Below are 22,968 nucleotides of genomic sequence, written 5' to 3'. Positions count from 1 at the left end.
TCAAAAGAATGAACGCTACATCAGGACTTTGGGGACGTCCTTGCATAGATCTCTTTGCCACATCGCAAGCGAAGAGGTTGGACACTTACTGCTCTCCAGTACCAGATCCCGGGGCTATGTACATAGACGCGTTCCTGGTGGACTGGTCCAACTTGGACGTGTATGCATTTCCCTATTTCAAGATAATACACAGGGTACTGAAAAAATTTGTGTCACATCAGAGGACCGGAATGACCCTTGTGGCCCCTTACTAAACGACAAGAGATTGGTTCCAGTAGCCTACCACAGAGAGTAGATCTACTCAAACAACCCCACTTGGAAAGATATTACCAAAACCTACAAGCGCTACTAGTAACTGTTTTCGGACTATCGGAAAACTCACAAGAGCCAGAAGTTTTTCGAAGGAGGTAGCTGGCGCTATCGCAAATCAAGGAAGTTATCCACCATTAAGGTATACCAATCCAAGTGGGAGGTATTTAGAGGATGGTGCAAGGACAACCATGTGTCCTCTTCCAATATTTCTGTAACCCAAATTTGTGTATAGAGAACTCACCAGCATGGAACCTAGACGTGGTCCTGAGGTTCCTCATGGGGAGTAGGTTCGATCCCTTGCAGAGGACATCTTTAAAGGACCTCACATGAAAACTCTTTTCTTGGTCAGTTTGGCGTGTTTTAAAGAGTTAGTGAGTTACATGCTCTAAGCAAGAATATAGATTTTATACAAGGTAAGGCAATCTGCTCACTGCAACTAGGCTTCCTTGCAAAAAATGAATACTCGTCACAACCCTAGCCCAGAACGTTCGAGATTCCGAACCTAACGGACATAACAGGGGAGGAGAGAGAGAGAGTCCTATTCCCGGTAAGGGCTCTAAGGCTCTACCTGGATAGGACAAAGGATTTAAGAAGGAATTCAGAAGGGCTTTGGTGTTCAGTCAAAAAGCTCTCTGTATAGATGTCGAAGAATGCTCTGTTTTATTTTATCAGACAGTTGATAAAAGAGGCAAATATGGAATGTAGAGAGATAGACTACAAGATTCTGAAAGTAAAGACGCACGAGGTCAGGGCAGTAGCAACCTCTGTAGCTCTTAAACAGAACAGGTCCCTGCAGAGTATCTTGGACACGACCTTCTGGAGAAGCAAGTTAGTATTTGCCTCTCACTATCTAAAACAAGTCAAGACATTATGCGAAGATTGCTATACGCTGTGCCCGTTTATAGCATCTAATTCAGTAATGGGAGAGGGGAATACCCCTACAATCCCATAAACCAATACCCTTTTTCTTACCTTGGAATTGAGAATTTTTATGGTTGTTTGTGAAGACTGGACGCAGTCTTCCGCAATCATTGGGATGAAAGTTCCTTGGTACAGCCCGGAACAAGGGTATTGAGAGGAGGTCTAGTCACATAGAGGTTATACACCGGTTGACAGCCCCTAGAGATTTTCAGCCCCCTGGGTGGATCGCTGGATCTCTTAAGGAATGCAGACATAATGAGAGGGAGTTCATTGAAGTCAGCTTCCTTAATCCAATCCTATAAAATAATACCCTTTGTTCTTGCCTTGGAATGGTTGAAATTTGATGGTTGTTTGTGAAGATTGAACGCAGTCTTCCACAATCATTGATTTTAGTCAGATGATCATTTTGTTCCTTGGTGACGCCCGGAACAAGGGTATTATAGGTTGTCTGTCGCATAGAGGTTGGTACACCGGTTGGCAGCTCCTAGAGGTCTTCAGCCCCTTGAGTGGATCGCTGGACCTCTTAAGGAATACAGACATAATGAGGCGGAGTTCATTGAACTCAGCTTCCTTAATCCAATTCCATAAAACAATACCCTTTGTTCTTACCTTGGAATGGTTGAAATTTTATGGTTGTTTGTGAAGATTGAATGCAGTCTTCCACAATCATCAATTTTAGTCAAATGATCATTTTTGTTCCTTGGTGGCGCCCGGAACAAGGGTATTATAGGTTGTCTGTCACATAGAGGTTGGTACACCGGTTGGCAGCTCCTAGAGGTCTTCAGCCCCCTGAGTGGATCGCTGGACCTCTTAAGGAAAGCAGACATAATGAGGGGGAGTTCATTGAAGTCAGCTTCCTTAATCCAGGTAAGGACCTTAAGTTGGTTTATTAACCCTTAAGCAAATTCCAACGATGTTGGCTGTCTCTGACCCTCCACCAAAGGTGTCAATCAGCTATATATATAACTACCAGGTAAGTTAGATGTTTAAAAATGATATTTTCATAATAAAATAAATTTTTGAACATACTTACCTGGTAGTTATATATAATTAAATTCCCACCCTCCTCCCCTCTAGAGACTAGGGGCATGGAAGATCTGAGGAATAGTTGGAATGGTTCCAGGTACCTGGGTAGAGGGCGCACAGGTGGTTCACCTGACTACCGATCGGCGATTGCCGCGAGTTTTGAAATTCTGCCGTGACGTCAGGGACTTAAGCTATATATATAACTACCAGGTAAGTATGTTCAAAAATTTATTTTATTATGAAAATATCATTTTAAGTAGTTTGAACAAGTTAAAAAAATTTGAATTTGAATTTGGTATTACACAGGAAATCTTTCAATTTTCTTTTCAAGTACCCTACTCCTGACCTCTTCATTTAAAAAAATTTCTTTGTCTACTGATGAAAGAGGATGAAGAGCATCGGGTAGCTATGGTAAGGGACTTTTTGTTATCTCCCGCTTTGCTCTGGACTAGTTTTCTATTCTCATTGTCTCAACTCAAAATGGGAATAAGACATCATGAAATGGTGATAGATTTGCATCTGTGAAACATGAAAATTATAAAATTATTAATTTTTTATATTTAAGTAAGTATGTAGGCTTCCTCAAGTTAAAACCTTTTTTTGCCGTGGAAGCTGTGGAATACACAAGTGAAATGCAACATATTAATGTTTAAGTTCATTGTCGACTATCTTTATGATTATGCAAATTGAGGTTTGATTGAAATTTTGCAGAATGAAGAACCATTGGTCTGGAGCATCTCATTTATACACGGTTTATGCGAGACCATTGAAATATCGTTGTACACTGATGCCGGTTATAGGACAGACATCATATGAAGACCTCCGAGTCTCACCTTTGAAAGAATATGCGTTGTTACAAGTTTTTTATGCCTTGTGGTTGATATTTATTTCTTGTTCTGCCTGAGGTATGTCACCAGTAACACTACCACTAATTTACTTAACATTTTTTTCTTTGTAAAACCAGATGATATGCAGATTATTGTGCATACTGGGATGTATTAAGACTTCTCCAACTGATGAAATTTGTCTAGGAAGAATGTGGATATTGTAGCCTTCACCTAAAGTAAAATAATTTGTGTGAATATGACATATTGAATTCTGATTTTTCTATTTATAACGTAAACCTGATGCAATATCTTGATTTAACTGGTCAGGTATGCAATAAGATACAAAAATAGAAAATAAATGGATTATTATTAGCCAGTATGTTTTTTAATTTGCAACATGAATATTGTATAAGGTTTGAGAAAATAATAAGTGTGTTTAATACCTTATACTGTATGGTGAGACGGCATGTATTTATCATCTGTTTGTACCCCGTAGGGGGTTAATGCCATCAGTGCACTGTAGGCATTACTTGAGGTTCTTTGCAGCGTGCCTTCGGCCCCTAGCTGCAACCCCTTTCGTTCCTTTTACTGTACCTCCTTTCAGATTCTCTTTCTTCCATCTTCCTTTCCACCATCCCCTAACAATTTATTCGTAGTGCAACTGAGGTTTTCTTCCTGTTACACCTTTCAAACCTTTTTACTGTCAGTCTCCGTTTCAGAGCTGAATAACCTCATAGGTCCTAGTGCTTGGCCTTTGGCCTAAATTCTATATTTAGTTCAATTCATCGGTTTGTAAGGTGACTTACACTTTTTAGTATTCAAAACAAAGTTTTTGAGGCTATGGTTGAAAAAGGATTTTCCTCTTGCTAGACCAAGATTATCATGTGCAGTATTTTAATTATTTATTTTTTTTATACATGAGCTGTTAGTAAAGGTTTGTATGGCACACTGATACTACAATTGTAAGACAACTTGAATTTTAGTTTTGTGGTTACATCCCTACATCACTGAACAAACAAATATGTTCCAATGTTTTAAACAAAAGTATACTGGTTATGAAAAATCACAAAATCATGGAAGAGAAAATAGTTCTATGTTGAGTTGAGTTTTGAGACATTATGTCTCCTCTTCAGCATGGAAAATATCAGTATGATTACACAAAGTTACATGAAAAGACAGTTTACATTAAATGTACACTCGGAAAAAAAAGTGAGGATACAGTTTTCATTAGATTTCGTTCATCGAATTTTAGTTTTTTCTTACAGAAAACACATAATCTCGGTAAATTTACTCTAGAATATGAAAATACAATGCAAATTATATCATTTATGTTAAATCTGCAAAACAAAAACGTTCAGATACTTAAAAACACCATGCATATCCGAAGTAATCAGAATTTCTCAGATGACTTCGTTCATAAAGATCTAAAAGATAGTGTGTGGATATCTCGGTGTAGTACTGTTCATCAGAACGGCAATATTTACTCGTTTTCCGTTATGAACAGGTTTATTATTGCATCTTCATACGAGGTAATGATAATTTCTTTAATTTTTACACATTCATGTTTGTATTTCACGGTGTTAAAAGTCAGCTGGAATTAATGGCAGTAAATGTTGTGACACCTAGGGTAGGTTGACCAAATCTATTTAAATCCGCAAGAGCATTCTCTATGATGTGAGGGGGAGCGCGGGAGCTTCGGCGGGAAAACACAAGTAACTGGATGTTTCTTGACGTTGCCATAGTTTCCCTCTCTCTCTCTCTCCATTGCTAAAACATACTATACAAATATAGCATAGCTCAATCTCTAAAAGAAAAAAAATAATGAAATGAGTAGCTCTACTTATAGGCCTAGGCTTACACAGCAGCAACTCTCTCTCTCTCTCTCTCTCTCTCTCTCTCTCTCTCTCTCTCTCTCTCTCTCTCTCTCTCATCATAACATTGCATTCGTTCCTTTATTGTTCCCACACGTTTTTCGTTGGTCATTGCTCAAATTTAACTCTTGATTTCATTATGGAAGATCGCATTTCCGATTATGCAAGCATTCCGTTCATTGTGGTGTCATAAATTCATTTGTATAAGGTTACTTGGTAGATTATGTCGAAAAATGTTTATTTTGCTCAGAACTGTCGTTGCAAATTACAACTTGAACAAATTCTGTAAAGCTTACTACTGCATTTAAGTATCAGTGATTTCAGAACCGTAGAATATGATTGAAAGTTATAGGAGGTCAAGCAAAAAACAAACACAATAAGATTGAAGCTCCTCCCCTTTCTAAAGTTGCCAGATGTCGCATTATTGAGCAATATATGTCCGAAGATTTAAAAAAACTGTATCTTCACTTTCCTTGCCGAGTGTACATGAACAAAAGTACCAGTGTTAAAAGAATGGTTGCATACCATTACTTAAAGCACTGAAACTGAAGTTGGTTAAATTTACAATAGTCTATACTGTAATAAGTAATCATTTAAGGGCAAAACTTGAGACTAAGATTCAGATGCTAAAACTATAAGTAATTGCACTTGGAGGCAATGAGTTAACGTCAGTTCTCGGGGTCTTGTTAACAAAGCCCTCAGGACTGCTGAAAATTTGTTAGTAGAATAATCATACAAGTTAGTGTAATGGTTTAATTATTCAGGTTAAATTTTTAAATACTTTTATATAGCAGCCTTCCTTACATTTTGAGTGAAGTTTTGGTTATTTGGGTGAATACCGAAGAAAGTATAAATCTATGAATTTTTCCCCATTTTCATTGAATGCTGAAATAAACTTAATTTCTGTAACCCAAACTTCATAACTCTGTTTGAATATTTTGATTGAAATTATGTCACATTAGTATGTCTTTGACTGAATGACTCGTAAAAAACTAAACCCTGAACTAGATGTACACAAGTTCAGAGTTTGGATCTTGAGGCTGCACATGGTCTTACCTCTCATAAACTGGCTCAATCAATGCTCTTCATCACACATTTCATGGCAGAGCATCCCTGTAGGGGGTGGGTAGCTCCGTCAGTATAGGAATTACTAAGGGTTCTGTGCAGTGTCCTTTCGGGCCCTAGCTGCAAACCCTTTCGTTCCTTTTACTGTACCTCCTTTCACATTATCTTTCTTCCCTCTTGCTATCCAACCTCTCCTAACAATTATTTCATAGTGCAACTAGGAGGTGTTCCTCCTGTTATACCTTTCAGACCTACCTGTTCTTGATTTCCTTTCCGGTTGTGAATGACCTCATAGGTCCCAGTGCTTGGCCTAAACTCTATATTCCAATAGCAAAGCATGACAATACAGTACTGTACTGAAATCATCATACTGAATGATGTACTGTAACTGTCAGTGGGTAAAACTGGGTACAGGTGATGAAATTGGAGGAGGTAGTCTAAATTAGACCTTTCTAGAGATGTCCTGTTGTACATTCACCTTGAATTTTGGTAAAAGTGACTATTGATAAAAGAAATGAAAATTGGAAACAACGTTTCATTAACAAAATATTCATTTCTTCACATGTTGGAACCACTTACAGACACAGGATAGACTGGAAAAAGACTGGGCAACAGTCACATTGTGTTTTGGGTACATGGCATTTGTGCCAGAGGAACTGAAAAATGAAAGCTGGTATTCATACAACAACTCACATTACAGCCATACAGTATTCTAAAATTACATATGGTATATGTAATTCTGGCATATCTTTAAATACAAATTACCCATCTGTTAATGTGGATCTGATAATGTGTGTCCAATGTAACTCATATTGCTGTCTATTTGTTTTCATCTTCTTAAGATGTGACTTCTTCATTTGTTGCTAATTTCCTGAATCACTTACACTATTCCTTTTGGTCTTGTATAACTGTAGACTCCTTACAAGCCTTAACTTGTTACAAATACCGTATGTACTGGTCTTCAGGGTTTACAGAATGGCTGTTGGCAAGAGACATGATCATTTAGTGTGCCAATACCTCCAGTAATGATAGTGTAGTGATCATGAGCATCATGCTCAAGTTGCAAGAATTCTCAGATCACTTTGTCATTTCCAAATTTTTAGTTATATACAGCAAAACAACTTCACTGAAGTCTGTCTGTTTTCTGTTGAAAGTCCTGTGCAATTCTCACAGCTGAAGTGACATTCAGAAATATCCTCTCAGTAGTAGTTACTTGACCATCTGGCAGCTTACAAGCTAGAAATTACAGGTAATGACACAGCCTATTTGGTCTTGTCAACCTTTTTGGAGTTGTTCTTACAGTTAAAACCTGCAGGTTTGCCATGATCATTTACTTACAATGGTGGCCTTTGTACTTTATAGGACAGTATATCTGGACCTCCCTTATATTCAAATCACCCCCTGTAGGGAGGTAGTGTTGTCAGTTCACGTCATGCAGTGCACTGCAGGTATTACTTTAGCTTCTTTGCAGCTTCCTTCAGCCCTAGCTGCAACCTTCATTCCTTATGCTGTACCTCCATTGATATTGTCTTTCTTCCGTGTAACTTTCCACCCTCTTCTAACAATTGTTTCATAGTGCAATGACGAGGTTTTCTTCCTGTTACATCTTTTAAACCTTTTCACTCTCAATTTCCCTTTCTGCACTGAATGACCTCATGGGTCCCAGTGCTTGGCCTTGGGCCTAAATTTTATATTTCACCCGTGCATAATCACCAGAAGACTGAACTGGCTTGCAACCAAAAACAGCATGATTGTATGGTATTTTAAAATTATTGCTGACTCATAATACTGACTGCATCTGCAAGTAGAGTGCTCTGGTGGCCTGTTCACTGATTCAGTCTTCATATCCTGCTGTTTCTCTTCTGCTGTAACCTTGGCCTGGTTCAACCATGATGTTGTTCGTCCACCATCATTCATCTGCCATGTCTTGGTGTACGAAACAAAACATAAGTAAGAGATATGTGAACACTAAGAAACTAAAGGAGGCTTGTGTGTGTGTTTATTTTTTAGCAGGCCCAAAGGTTTCTTGGCATAGTCTTGGTTACTGTTGGGCACTTGAAGGATGCATGCACTTTATACCCAGTGTTTTATAATGAAAGAGTTTCTCCAAGATGGCTGAACTTTAAAGATTTTTGTACGCTTTCAGAAAGATGCCTGATGAGATTTAAAGTTTGCAGACCTATTTACATAGATCAATAACCACATAACTTTAGAGAAAAGGTGGTCTTAGATGGGCGAGGATTTTAAATATTCTCACTCAAATAGCCTTGGCCTGAATGGATGAGTTTTCAAAATTTAAAACACTGCTAGTGTCATGAATTTTTCCCCAAGACTGTGAGGCTTCCAAGTCCCGGACGTTATGGGACTAGGATGGTCAGGCCTGAAGGGCAATATCAGTAAACATCTATTAGCTCCGCACCTGTTTTTACCTTGGAAATTGGTTTTTCTTATACTTTTAGGGCTGCTGATAAAGGAGATGCATTTGTTTGTTGTTGGCCAAGTGTTATTTGGCCCCTAACTCTACCCAGCAGTAAAGGGGGACTGTGGGAATTCGGGATTTTGGGTGGTTAGTTAGTTATAAATGATTTGTTTAACCAGCAGACATGTTTACATTGTGGAAGCACACTCCGGAAGTGTAAATTGCCAGGGAGCCATTCGTTGCAGGGGGGAGTGGCTGAGGAAAGGGGAGGATCAGGAAAGGCAGGGAGAGAGTTGTTCACATCCCCCCAAAATACGGGGGAAGTCTTTTTTTTTTTTTTTTTCAAAGGCCGTGATCTTGACGCAGCTGAATTATCATCTGGTAATTGCTGTAATAATATGTTAATTTCCCGGCAGTTGACATAAGAGTTTTCGCAGGTAACAGCCAAAGGGTGGCATGTTACAGGTTCAAAGGAGTGTACGACAAGGAACCAGCCGGTGTACTGGAACAAAATACTTATGAACCGTCCCAACGCAAACAAGCGGGTGCAACAGTTGGAAAGGTGGTCTAACCTGTGAGGATCACGTATGAATATCCCCTGCACCCCCTCCAGCAGTGGGAGAAACTTCTAAATTCCTCCTGAATCCCCCCTTCGCCATGTTTAGTACTAGCCCCTGGGGTTCAAATGTATTTCGCTGCGTTCAGTACTAGCCCCTAGGGGTTCAAATGTATTTTGCCGTGTTCAGTATTAGCCCCTGGGGAATCAAATGTTCCTAAGTGCATTTTGCAAGATAGAAACTTAGAAGGACCGGAAACGAACATTATTCCCCCAGCCCCCGCTTTTTCCTCAGTAAGAAGTCAGCCTGTGTACCAAAAGCTCCCCTACACGAGTGTGCATGTTTGGCAGCATTTGAAATAGCAGTAGTAGTGAAAGTGTTTGTCTTTGTAACAGCTACCTTTGTCATCTTGTTCCTCCTGTGTTTGTGTAAGGGTTTTTTGTCTCTGTAATGCCGTATACCATAAAGGCTGGTCGTTTCTCACCCCCTATGGTCTTACCCTACCCATAACCCCGCTTTCCCTAGGGGTCCCCTAAATTGTAGGGTAGTAACAAGCAGGGGAGCAAATCACCCTGTCCCAGAGGTATACCCCACCCATAACCCAGCTTTCCCAACGGGTCCCCTAGCTTGTTGAATGAAGTTCTGAGGTTAATTACAGGTTAATTACAATTGTGTGACAAAAATTGAAGGTAAATCCATAATTAGCAACCAAAAAACTGTAGAAGAAGATAAGTTAAGGAAATCGCCGCTGCGGAGCTACTACTTAGTTCTACTGAAGGTCCAAAAAGATCAGGTAGGGTTTACAATTTTATTACAAAATTTGACTATTTAAATTTAACATACACTAAGCTAAAGCACAACCTTAAGGACCATGCGGTCGGGTACAAGGCACAACTCCAAAAGAGAAAAGTTACACAAAACCCGTAAAACTCATGACATCGGCTTCTGAAAGTTAAAATTTTATATAAACCTTATTTCTGAATCATCAGACTACACTTTGATCGTACATCAACCATATTAAGCCTCGGACTGCAAAAATACAAAGTGATTAGATTAGCAAATTATATGAGCCGGCTCTCGACAGCGATTGAACAACTTGGCTGGGGATGTGACGACACAGAATGAGTCCAGCTTACCGTCATGATGTGCCCCAGAGAAAGACGACTGTCTTTGTTCTGCATGTCTTGTCGTCATTTCGGTTCCCTTTTCAAAATTTCTACATTGGTTATTTTATCAAAGGATGTATTTGAATAATTTAAAAGAGAGCCTCTCAGATATTCAAGGTACTGCTAATACAGGCAATCTGCCTGACACGAATAACATTTGAACATATTTACAGAAAAGTGAGAACCATGAACTCGGCTGTCTCCTTACCACTTCCCCTCGCTTATCCTGAACGTTTTGAAGGATTGTCGAGAAAAAATGGATCCACTTTTTATCATGACATCTAGTTACTACAAACACTGTCTCAGTAAATCAGAAGTGCAATAATATAATATGGCATATAATCATATATTCAGTAATATATATATATATATATATATATATATATATATATATATATATATATATATATATATATATATATATATATATATATATATATGTATAACTGAATCATGAAAATATGGAACATGATGAATATATATAAATAAAGGTAAAATCCATGAAGGAAACAGAAACACTGGAGTGCTGCGAGGCCTTTCGACGCTAAGTAAAGGACCCAGCGTCGAAAGGCCTCACAGCACTCCAGTGTTTCCGTTTCCTTCATGGATTTTATCTTTATCTTTATATATATTATATATATATATATATATATATATATATATATATATATATATATATATATATATATATACTACAATTCTGATTTATGGAGAGTAGCCTATTTGTAGAAACTAGCTGTGTTCAAATTTTGGAAACCCATACACTGTCGCAGAAACTGTTACAATAAGGCTATTTGTGTGAGAAAATTTTAAATCACACACACATACTGTATATGTATATATATATATATATATATATATATATATGTATATATATTATATGTGTGTGTATATGTATACTCGTAACATTGATTTTTGATTTTTTTTTATGTTAAATCGAGGTCTTAACATCTACTGAGTGGTAAGATGGCGGACAATTAGCCGTCATTAACTGTTGGGTGTTGATAGCAGTCGGTTTATCCCAGTTATTCAATCCGCAACAGGTGACTGACCTAAACCCTTGGTCGACTCCAACAGAGGTCTTTGACAAGGCAGTGATACTAAACACTCGTTGTGTAAAGCATTTCGTGTTAAGTGAAATACAAACTTCAACAGTTTATCGTTTATTGTGACATGGGCTAGTCTGTTGAAACACGACAGTACACATGGCCTAAGTGTTGAAAAAAGTGAGTTCGACGCAGCTTTAAATATCACAGTTTATCATATCAGAGGGTAGCCTGTTGAAACTCGACAGTGTACTTATGACGAGTAATATAGTGAAGCCTTTCAAGGCCTATAGGCTACGCTATGTCTTCGGGGCTGGTCTCTACGTCGACGTAAAAGGATGGTGAGTAGTGGCATTTCCCTAATGTTAATAGGCATTCTTCATTCCAATACTTAAGGGTAATTGAAACAGCTTTGTAATACTTTCAAATATTTTTCTAAACAGACAAGACAACATTGACAACATTATATAAAAGTCAACCGGTGACGTTTCCTATTTATAATAAAGCTTGTATTCCGGCCACATCTATGACGAGCACAATACCAGTGAGGAGTTCGTGTATTCTACAGTTTAATGACTCCGTGTTTGTGTATAGTGATTTAATTACCAATAATTGTTATATATTTAGGGTGCATTACACTACGACAAAGCCTTCTCCTTTGCTTTGAGAAACTCTTTGGCAAACAGTTGAGCCTCTTCATCAAGGATTTTGGAAAGTAGTCTGTCTACATTGACGTGACCCCTTTGACTAGCTGCTTTCTGTGCCATGCTGAGGGTGCTGTAGGAGAATAGATATTCTGAATTCTTATGGAATAAAAGTTGTAGGAATTCAAGGTGCCCATTCAGAGCAGAGACACAAAGGACATAATTTATTACCCATTGACTGTAACTTTGACTGTTGAACAGGAACGTTGCTATGAACTCAGTGGTACCCCCGGCTGCAATGACCAGAAAACTTCCATTTGTTGTTGCGGAACTGTAATTGTTTTCTCTCACGAGTGTAGAGACTTTAGTTGCCTTAAATGAAAGAGCAGCTTCAACCAAGTCCTTGTCGAAAGTCACTTCCTCTGGCATCATCTGCAGCAACGCTGTAACTCTGTCCCATTTCCTCTCATTAACCGATTTGGACAACACTCGTAAGATGTTCATCGTTCTGCCTCTAAAATTGATCTTCAGTACGGCGTATATTACTACCCAGCGGTCCACTTCAATAGCTTTGTTGAGAAACTGCTCGATGTTATCATTGTTGTAATAACTGCAAAAGTTAAGTGATATAATCCCAGCTTGCCATTGCATTCCCTGGACTGCGCGCGGGAAAATGTAATTTGCCTCTTCAGGGCTCAAGTCGTTATCACGGGCCAAAATAATTTCATTGACGATGTTCCAGTGGCCTTTTTCTGCTGCAATCATGGCAGCAGATAGGTCTTTGTACATGCTTCCAATCAGATCGATGCGGCACTGTAAGAGAAAATGCAAGTTAGAGGGCAGCCTGAGTACACAAAATTAGGAAATGTAAAGCTTTCTTGAAATGTCTAACAAGGTTAGGCCTAACTTCATTAACACCTAGCATTTTTCAGCAGTGTTCAATATATATATATATATATATATATATATATATATATATATATATATATATATATATATATATGCAATAGGTATGTATGTATGTGTGTGTGTGTATATATATATATATATATATATATATATATATATATATATATATATATATATATATATATATATATAAATATATAAATCAGTTATCTGTCAACAGCAATTTTTAGGTGATGAGTGATTAGATTCCAATAGATTTTTTAGGTAAGAAATAAAGATGAAACCTACCGACAAATTTGACTTCACCAAGGCTCTCACGCATCCCAGGTGGCCATTTGCTGCAGCCAACCAGAGGGGCGTATAGGAGTCTGCACCGTTATACTCGTGATAGGTATTTAGATGGAGATAAGAGGACTTGATGAGTTCCAAGACAACGTTGTATCGCCCGTTCCTGGCGGCGTTTGCGAGTAAAGTCTCTCCATTGGCGTTGGCCGCGTTGACGTCACTACCGAGGGAGAGATAGTCCCTGATGCCTTTCGCATCTCCTCGTTCTCCCATTTCCCATACTCTCTGAAATTGCATATCTAATTATTAGTCGTGTTTCTTCCTACTTTTGTGGACCAAAGCATCACTTCCCCCTTTGGCTTAATTTACCACCATAATTTTGAATATACAGTATTTCTTGGAATAATGGAACATCCCTCCAGTACTTTCCTAAAGGTGTATGAGATAACCTGCAGGGGTTTCCAAGCATAGAACACACCCATTACGCAGCGTGTTCATAAGACATCTCACTGATGTCTTGTCTGGCTTGTGTATGTTGAGTGAATAAGGAAAGAATTCATTGTATTATCTAATGCTTGAATATTCTGTGGTACCATTTTGTGCAACAAGGAATAAAACTGCCGTGATTTGAGATTGCAAGCACTAGTATAATGAAGGCTTCCCATGAAGCCCCCTACTCCATGACTATGCATTAACTGCTGTACTACATATGTAGTGCAATATAGAAACTCCGCATACTTTATCAACTTTCACTACCTAGGTGACAAAACCTGGGATTGACCAAGATAAACTGAACACAGGAGACTGGAAAGGGGTTCCTGGAACATGTCGAAAGTTAAAATACTGGACAGAAACCTAAAAGTCATTGAACAGGCTCTACCTTTCTACACAGAAACTTCTAATATGCAGTTGAACCTACGGAAATTATAACTATTCCATAATAAGCCCACAGAGACTTTACAAATGTCAGTCAAGAAATGAGGAAAGGAGAATGAGCTCAACTGTGCATGACTAACAAAACAAAGCTGCATTAAGAATTAAGTAAAATTTATTAATGACGAATAAATGAAATAAAGTCCTTATGGATGGAAGCGTACCTCCTTTAACTGGAAAAGATGTAAAAATTCGTCAACACTACAGCAAGGTTACTGAAGTAGGCACCGGGTCTCTTAGTAAGTGACTTTTATATTTCCCGTTATCGATCTTGGCAACACCTACCTGAGGAAGAGCGTTGCATTCCGGCTCTGGGCATTTGCAAGCGTTTTGGCCCATGGCTGCGCGTCAGGTGCTCCTGCGAATTGTAACCAAAGGTTAATTATCATTTTCGAACGACATTGCTAGAAACAGAATAACATCAGCAATCCCCGTTAATCTGAATTGTGTTCACGGGGACATGTTTCGCGAAGTTTCTCAGTTGTTCCACTAATTACAAAAAAAAAAATTCGTGTGCTTGAATGAAAGCAGTGTATTTATGTAAAGTATATTTTGGCTTAAAACCATTGCAAACATAGGTCGGTCGCAGAAAGACGGTGTAATCTTGCCAAGGTACTAACTGAGACAGCTTAAGCTAATCGCTGACGTATGGGGAGGGGGGGTTAGAAGGGCTGTGAGACTAAAACCTTTTACCTAAAACTTTATTAACTTACGGTTTTTATTATTATTATATTTTTATTCCCGAGGTACGTACTGGTGAAAGAACGTGTAAAGTACTGCCTTCGTTGAAAGAGAGAGCCAGGCTGCCAGGGAGAGCTGGTGACAAGCAATAACGTTGCAAGAAAAACGATCAAAATATCATCGTACGCTTGGCAACGGGGGGAACCAAACACAGATTCCTTCGATATTAATTCACACGCATAATGACGCGTTTATTTCGTGATTGCGTCCCTTCCACAAGCAATTCACTACTTCCAGTTTTGCTGTCAAGGCACTCGAAGTTTACAGCCGCCTTCCGTCAGTATGTTTTTCCATGACATTCCCTTAAAAAATAAAAAATAATAACGTGCATTATTTGGCAATCCCTGCGCCAGTCTAGTGGACAGGCTGGCTGGTGATTCATGAAGGCAGACTCACGTGATCTCAGATAACTGTTTGTATCGGCGTCCACGCCCTTGCTTTGCTTAAATTCTCTCTCTCTCTCTCTCTCTCTCTCTCTCTCTCAGTAGTCTGGGTCTTGCAGTTTCTCATCACTAAAGAATAATGCAATATTGTGTTCTTTGGTATGCTGCTGCTTCCTCTATAGAATATATCTCTATAGAATATATATATATATATATATATATATATATATATATATATATATATATATATATATATATATGATCATTTTTCATGCAGAAATACGTACATTATATAAGTACAGCGCCCAAACACCTCACCTTACGTCATTACCTCTTTCCAAAATTCCTGGCTCGAGTCAAATAAAACCTCATAAAAGATTATTTAGAAACCCCATAAACCCATATATATATACGAGTCAAATAAAACCTCATAAAAGATTATTTAGAAACCTGTTAAAGTAATATACTTACCTTAGGACGAAGTAGATCACAATGAGAATTCAACACTGACACGACCCGGAACCGTTACTAGTGATGGAATTACTGAATCTCCCACTCTGCAAGACAGTTGTCCTTGCATTACGACGCATGCAAGATCTCAAAGGTCTTGTTCATGAGTAATCCTCGTATGATACCCGTATCCGTAGGGCCACGTAGACTATTAAAAAAAGAAAATGCTCCACCTTCTTACACGTCCACCCCGTCGGATGATTCGCTAAAGTGGTGTAAGAGTAGTTCGGTATTATTATTATTATTAGAATGTAACTCGGATGACTCATGTTGTATTTACACAAAGGAAGAGGGGGGGATGGAGGGTGGCAAGAAAATTATTCTTAATGCACAGTTCGCTGAAATTGGAGGGGAGGGGATTAATCTGCAGGATGTTAATCATCCAGTTTGCAAGATGAGATGATGTCGCTAGTCTCATACCCTTCATGGTTTTAGACCGACCCACCCCTCCCCCCCCCCAACAATTCCCCGTCCTTCTGTGTGTGTGTACTCGCTCCAGTGACACACACACACACACACACACACACACATATATACATACATACATACATACATATATATAATATATATATGAGAGGGAGAGACTATGTCAGTGGAAAAGTGATCATATATCACAGAATTTTAAGGACAATTCTTTCGTAGAATCGCTGTTAATAGGTCAGGGAAGTTAAACGACGTTGAGTATGGTCCATAATGAATAGGTGGCCACCAAGGAAGTACTGAATAGGTGTCCACCAAGGATGTCCTTACTCCGTGTTTATAATATATCGTTGGGAATTGTGTGTGTTTAAAACCTTTCCGAGTTTCACCTTGCATTACTTTTCCTACTGACGCTTAAATCGACCGCGTCGAGTGGAACGCGATGAGTCAGGCTCTGTGTCGCAAATCTGTCAAAACGTATTTGCAATATTCTCTCTCTCTCTCTCTCTCTCTCTCTCTCTCTCTCTCTCTCTCTCTACGGGCATCGTAATTCCGTGGTAACACGTCTAGCTCACGACGGGGCGACCAATTTCCAAATCTCGTATGGGACGAGAGGGGAAAGATGGGCGCTTTCAACACACACACACACACACACACACACACACACACACAGAAGTGAGTCTACATCCATTTTCCGAGAAGTGAATCTGTCCATTTTCCTAGTATTATGACATACGAAAGCTACCAGACTTTGAAAAGCGTCAGGTTTTGCACGACGCATTTTGCACACTTGTGTCACCACCTGAAGGCCACCTCCCCCCTCCCCCCTCCCCCCAAGTTTAGGTAGTCTTAGTTGACTCATACATTCTTATCGTACATTTAACAGGCGAATGTAAGTCAGGAATAGAAAGCATGAAACACCACCGCCTTTTGTGACAGTTGCCAGATGAATAACCACTTCCAGACTGAGTGTTCATGATCTCATACTTGTCACTCAGGCTGGTTAAAGGCTGCGTAATGAGAGATTAAGAAATCGGGTAGAATGTTGTAAGCACGTTTTTGTTTTGTCTGGGAAGTGATAAAGCTTGTCTTTGTTTCATTTGTTGCGTCATAGGCTTTGTTCACTCGCTCGACTCGTGCGCTGCATGTTTAAAACTTTGTTTCTCCACAAGTCAAGCGTCGTTTGTCTCCATCGGTCTTAAATATAGCGCGTGTTACTATTCCGATAAACAAAATGATCTTTGAAAACCAATACAGTGGCTATTTTCTGCTTATCATTCAGTTGTACAACAAGGCAACTTATTAGATTTAGTAGACAAAGACACGATCTTTGTCTCGGGTATATCAACTGGGTTTAAAATGATTTTAGTCCGTATGTGATTTTGTGGGTTTAAAATGATTTTATTCCCTAAATGATTTTGTGACTACCCGTTCGTGGAATGCGTGTTAAAATGTTCTTCATTTTCATGAAAGTGATCTTAGATGGTGAAATGTGCAGGACAATACTTTCAGGTTCGAGAAAGTCAAAATATGCATAAAGAAGTCTGAAATTTATCAGCTCAGTGGTACTTGGTTTATCAGAATAACATTAAGCGACAGTAGACTTAATATATATCTCTTAATTTGATGACAGAGTGTTTAAAACAATGTAAATATTTACTACATGTTTAAAACATTGTAAATGTCGTATTTACTACAAAACAGCCATTGAATAAATCTTTAGTGATGGACTTCATTATCGAATGTACAGTAATCCTAATATTTTCAAGTTATCTAGGATGGTAATTTTCTGCATCGGATTCTTGACCTATAACCTTATGTGAGGAAATGTATATTGAAATATTGCAACAGGTAAAAATTCGTAATTTATTCCGATTTAAGGTAATTAAGGGCATAGAGTTCTGCTTCTTTATCCAAAATTTTCGAGAGGATTCTGTCGGCGTTAACGTAACCCCCTGACTGGCCGCCTTCTGAGCTCTGCTGAGGGTGTGGTACGTGAATTTGTGCTTTGGCCTCCCCGTGAACATCTGCTGCAGGAATTCAAGGCGTCCGTTCATCGCCGAAAGGTACAGGGCGCTCTCGACTGCATACTGACTGTAAGCCGTCAGGTTACAGACGAGGCTGGCAATGACGTCGTTGGTTCCCCCCGCTGCAATGACCAGTAGATTTCCGTTGTGCGTCGCAAGGTCGAAATAATTATCCTTCAGCTGCTTGGTCACTTCTGCGTCCAGTTCGTTGAGGGCTGCCTCGACCAGAGACTTGTCAAAGGAAGCCGGTATAGGCAACAGTTTCATTAGGAGCGTGACTTTGTCCCACTTCCTTCCCCTGACAGCCTTGGACAGAGCCTTGTTTATGCTCTCGTTCTTGTGCCTGAAATTGACCTTCAAGATAGCGCAGAGCACATCCCACTCGTCTTCTGCCAAGGCCTGGTGGAAGAACTGCCTCAGGGTGTCTAGGTCGAAGTGGCTACAGTTAGCCAGCGTCCTCACGCCAGCCATCCACTGCATTTCTTTCACCGCCCGCGGGAAAATGTAGTTGGCCTCTTCGGGACTCAATGTCTCGCGTATTTTGAGAAACTCGTCGACGATGCCCCAGTGGCCTCTCTCTGCTGCTATCATGATTGCAGACAAGTCTTCCATTTTGCTTCCGATCAGGTCAATGCGGCACTGCAGGAGAAAACAAATTGCTAGTTGAAGTTACTATACGCTATGGCTTTAGTTGCAAATGTAGAAATTGAGGAAATCAACAGCAAAAACATCAATGATAATGCACCTGCAAGTTCGACTTGGCGAGAAGCTGAACACACTCTAGGTGTCCGTTTGCGGATGCCAGCCACAGAGGCGTGTAAGACCCGCCTCCATCGATCTTGTGATATGTGTTGAGATGGATGAAGGGAAATTTGAGGAGTGCATTCAGTAGCGAACTACTTCCGTACCCGGCTGCCGTAGAGAGCAGTGTGTCTCCAAGTTCCGTGGCCACGTTCACCCGCTTTCCGTTGCCGAGCCACGCTATGACTTTCTCTGTCTGCCCAAGGGCAGCTGCGCACATAACATCCTGGAAAGGTTGACCCAGACTTAATAAATGAGACGATCTCTGCAGAATATAATTCGGGAAAATTCATACTGTAGGTAACATGTAAATTTTGGTAATATGCTGTATGTAGAATATAATTATTTCAGGAATTTTTGCTGTAGACTAAACTGTGTAAAGTACAGTAGTTAGGCTGTGAACTTAAATTATGCAGATGGTGAAATGTGCCAGAACTTGCCATGTCTGTCTGGTTCTCTCTGTTCCTCACTTAAAAATGGCCAAACTTACTTTAGGAAGAAGCGATCGTTCTGGCTCAGGGCACTTACAGGATGACTGACCCATTATTTGCGTAGTCTGGAATAAAAAAAAGAAAATAGAAGGATGACTGTAATACAGTAGGCTAATTCTTCTACTTGTCAGTGAAATAATATACACTTTATCCAATTTCCAAAGGACTGTATTTAGCACTTTATGTATTCTAAAAGCCTTTTCGGTGATGTTGTCAAATAATATATATGGTATATATATATATATTATATATATATTATATATATATATATGCATATATATATATATATATATATATATATATATATATATATATATATATATATATATACATTTTTATTTTGCCTGCAAATTGCTTGTGATAGAATTCCAGTTTCTCGTCAGAATACGTTTGTTTATTTATTTATTTTTTTCATGAGAAACGCTCCCTGGGCAACCACATTTACTTGGTGTATGCCCTCATTCATACTTATGCGCTCGCAGTTGTTCCATAGTGCAAATGCAAGGTTTTCCTCCTTTTACACCTTTTTAACCACCTTTACTCTCAATTTCCCTTTCAACGCCGAATGACCTCATAAATACCAGCGCTTGGCCCTCGGCCTAAATTTCATATTCCATTCCATTCCATTATCTCGGATGCAGACCTAATCGGATTGAATCTTTTGTCCTAAAACAGTGGTTCCCAACCTTTTTGTTCTTCTGTACCCCTTGGGCATTTTTATAGATTCCTGTGTACCCCTAAAAATTGAGGATGAAAAAGAAAAAAATGAAACTGATATTGTGATATAATTTTATTATGAAATCTGTTTTTGTTGAGTAAAGCTCTGCTTACTGAAATGAGGAAATAAAAAAAAAAGACACGACATCTTGCAATCTCAATGCAGATTACGTCATGTATTGCGCAGTACTGGCTATTCTGTCAGATCCAGTGTCCCCCTAAAGAGTACAAATGTACCACTGGGGGTAAATGTACCCCAGGTTGGGAACCCCAGTCCTAAAAGAATGAAAAATATATCTAGGAGTTAAAGGTTTAAATGAGTAAGGATCCCCTGTAACGAAGACTCCACCGTTTTCTTTTATGATTTTAAGGCGAAACTGGATGTTAAACTTAAATAAAGTTATTTTATGTCTGTTCTTTGGGCATTTGGAAAATTCTTCGTAATTACTTCGGAAGAATATTTGCATGGTTTTAAGTGCTTGTTGTTATTTACTTGTTATCCATTTTTTCCACGTCTGAGCCTTCCATTAATAGTAATAATGACAATAATTCCGGTAATCTGATCTGGGAGTAGGTGATAAGATAAACATCTCTTCGGGTAATTGAACCTCTCTGCCCTGTAGGGGGATAGTACCGCCAGTACACCTCACGCGGTGCCACTGTAGGCATTTTACTTAAGGTTCTTTGCAGCGCCCCTTCGGCCTCCAGCTGCAACTCATTTCATTCCATTTACTGTGCCCCCTTGCATATTCTTTCTTGCATCTTACTTTCCACCCGCTTCTAACAGTTGTTTCGTAGTGCAACTGTACTGTAAGGTTTTCCTCCTGTTATGCATTTAAAACCTCTTACTCTCAATTTCCCTTTCAGCGCTGAATGACCTCATAGGTCCCGGCGCTTAGCCTTCGGCCTAAATTGTATATTCTATCTATCTATCTCGAACCTCTTATTCAATGGGCTTGGTAAATCACGTCAGCAGTTTAGATCCCCACAGAGGAAACAGAAATGACTTTTGGACAATTATCTGAAGTTTGACCGCTCTACTGCCCAATGGCTCCATCGAGCCGTACTTTTCATGGTGTGAGCTTAATTTGCTCCGTCTAACACGCCTGCAGGGTTACCGAAATGTTGCCGTTTACATGATAATTTCATTGGTTACCAAGGTATGGAACCAGACACAATTTTTTTTTTTTTACCAAGGCTTTACCTTAGGTACCTTTGGCAAATCTAATGAGGTCATTCTAAGAGTAAATAGTATTAAACAACTTACAGATATTTTTTAAATATTATCCGAGTGCTTGTAAATGAAAGAAACATATTATCATAATGAATATATTTTTTTAATAATCGTTAACTGAATTGAATTGGAATGAATATAAAATGTAGGCCAAAGGCCAAGCACTGGGACCTATGAGGTCATTCAGCGCTGAAAGGGAAATTGACAGTAAAAGTTCTGAAAGGTGTAACAGGAGGAAAACCTCAAAGCAGTTGCGCTATGAATTAATTGTTAGGAGAGGTAGGAAAGTAAGATGGAAGAAAGAGAATATGAAAGGAAGTATAGTAAAGGGAACGAAAGGGGTTGCAGCAAGGGGGCCGATGGCACACTGCAAAGACCCTTCAGTAATGCCTACAGTGCACCTAATGCGGTGCACTGACGGCACTGCCCGCCTACAGGGTCTTGTAAACGAAGGAAACATTTGAATATATATTTTTAATAACCGTTAATGAAGCTCTAATTGTTATTGAGCGGAAAGGTGCACAAGTTAATGCTGGACATATGAGTTTGATTATACAAAAAAAAAAAAAAGGAAGTTTACGATGCACAGATTCCTGAAAAATGGAAAATTAAATTAAAACTGTTTCAGTTACCTCAAGATCTATTTTAACGAGCGCTTCGAGACTTTCGCACTTTCCTGAAATATAATCTATGAAATTTGTTTCTTTAAGTCATTTAAGAATTTGACCTGTAATGCTACTTTCCCCATGCAGTGAGTGAATCACGTCTGCGTTTCCAAAGACTTGTTCAAAGAATAAGTGTTTTTTGAAATATTGGAACTTCGAAAGTTCAGGCCGAGTTCAATTTCTTTTTGTTGTTGGTGGTGTTGTTGTAGGGTGACGTGAATCTCTCGTCATAATTCATTTGTTATTTATCTTAGTTATTTTACCTTTGTTATTAATTTTACTTGTTTTTCTTGGTAATTCTCTTTTTGTAGTTTATTCCATTCTTCTCAATTTTTATTATTATTATTATTATTATTATTATTATTATTATTATTATTATTATTATTATTATTATTATTATTAGTATCATTATTATTATTATTATTATTATTATTACTCAGAAGATGACACCTGTTCATATGGAACAAGTCCACCAAAGGGGCCATTGACTTAAAGTTCTTGAAGCTTCCAAAGCATCTGGTGTTCATTAGGAAGAAGGAGGAGGAGGTAAAGGGAAATACAGAAAGAAGACATACCACTTATTCGAAAAGAAAAAGTAAATTAATAAGTTGATAAATAAATAAAAATATATTAGATTGCAAGGAGAATGGTATTATGGTAGTAATACATTGCCTCTTCCCTTGAACTTCTGAAGTTCCAGCTGTACATCCTCTGGGATGCTGTTCCAGCTGTACTGGGCTTCTTTCAATACAGCTTGGCTTGTAATAATAATAATAATAATAATAATAATAATAATAATAATAATAATAATAATAATACCTCAGTAAGGGGTTAGTGCCGTCAGTGTACCTCAAGTGGTGCACCTTAGGCATTACTGAAGGTTGTTTGCAGCGTACCCTAGGCCCCTAGCTGCACCCCCTTTTATTTTATCTCTTACATTACCTCCGTTCCCGCTTTTATTAATAGCTTTTATAATAGCCCCTTTTTCATAATAATAA

The 22,968-nt window shown here is 38.8% G+C and overlaps 3 protein-coding genes across 7 annotated transcripts in view; 1 reads left to right on the top strand and 2 right to left on the bottom strand.

Annotated features, from left to right (window-relative positions):
* Window positions 1–3,462, top strand: part of LOC136826693 (uncharacterized) — a 30,690-nt gene extending 27,228 nt beyond the window's left edge. For all 4 annotated transcript variants that reach the window (XM_067084073.1, XM_067084072.1, XM_067084069.1 and 1 more), the window contains one exon: window positions 2,971–3,462. In XM_067084073.1, coding sequence (XP_066940174.1) covers window positions 2,971–2,975 — 5 coding nt within the window. In that variant the 3' untranslated portion in view covers window positions 2,976–3,462. The remainder of the gene's footprint in view (window positions 1–2,970) is intronic.
* An 8,159-nt stretch (window positions 3,463–11,621) lies between these two features.
* On the bottom strand, window positions 11,622–15,827 carry LOC136826690 (uncharacterized). Of its 2 annotated transcripts, XM_067084064.1 has the most exons (4): window positions 15,577–15,827; window positions 14,267–14,339; window positions 13,052–13,333; window positions 11,622–12,667 (listed from the first exon to the last, which is right to left on the bottom strand). In XM_067084064.1, the coding sequence occupies exons 2-4, from the start codon at window positions 14,318–14,320 to the stop codon at window positions 11,849–11,851; spliced, it is 1,155 nt and encodes a 384-aa protein (XP_066940165.1). In that variant the 5' UTR covers window positions 14,321–14,339; window positions 15,577–15,827; the 3' UTR covers window positions 11,622–11,848. The 2 variants fall into 2 exon arrangements, with proteins under 2 accessions (XP_066940165.1, XP_066940166.1); XM_067084065.1 differs by lacking the exon at window positions 14,267–14,339 and having other exon boundaries at window positions 15,577–15,709.
* Window positions 15,828–17,732: 1,905 nt separating this feature from the next.
* The window catches only part of LOC136826689 (uncharacterized), a 14,948-nt gene continuing 9,712 nt past the window's right edge, over window positions 17,733–22,968 (bottom strand). The window contains exons 2-4 of the mRNA XM_067084063.1: window positions 19,354–19,419; window positions 18,808–19,089; window positions 17,733–18,701 (exon numbers count right to left, since the gene is read on the bottom strand). Of these exons, the coding sequence (XP_066940164.1) occupies window positions 17,805–18,701; window positions 18,808–19,089; window positions 19,354–19,407 (1,233 nt within the window). The 5' untranslated portion in view covers window positions 19,408–19,419 and the 3' untranslated portion in view covers window positions 17,733–17,804. The remainder of the gene's footprint in view (window positions 18,702–18,807; window positions 19,090–19,353; window positions 19,420–22,968) is intronic.

Source organism: Macrobrachium rosenbergii, chromosome 41 (genome assembly GCF_040412425.1).
Source record: "Macrobrachium rosenbergii isolate ZJJX-2024 chromosome 41, ASM4041242v1, whole genome shotgun sequence".
NCBI lineage: Eukaryota > Metazoa > Arthropoda > Malacostraca > Decapoda > Palaemonidae > Macrobrachium > Macrobrachium rosenbergii.
The sequence above is the reverse complement of the archived record's forward strand: the minus strand, read 5'-3'. Positions and strand labels throughout refer to the sequence as shown.

Coding starts and splice junctions, on each gene's coding strand:
- LOC136826690 (XM_067084064.1), bottom strand. CDS start 14,320: ATGGGCCAAAACGCTTGCAAATGCCCAGAGCCGGAATGCAACGCTCTT. Junction 13,334..14,266: donor AATGCAACGCTCTTCCTCAG/GTAGGTGTTGCC, acceptor ATGCAATTTCAG/AGAGTATGGGAAATGGGAGA. Junction 12,668..13,051: donor TGGTGAAGTCAAATTTGTCG/GTAGGTTTCATC, acceptor TTTCTCTTACAG/TGCCGCATCGATCTGATTGG.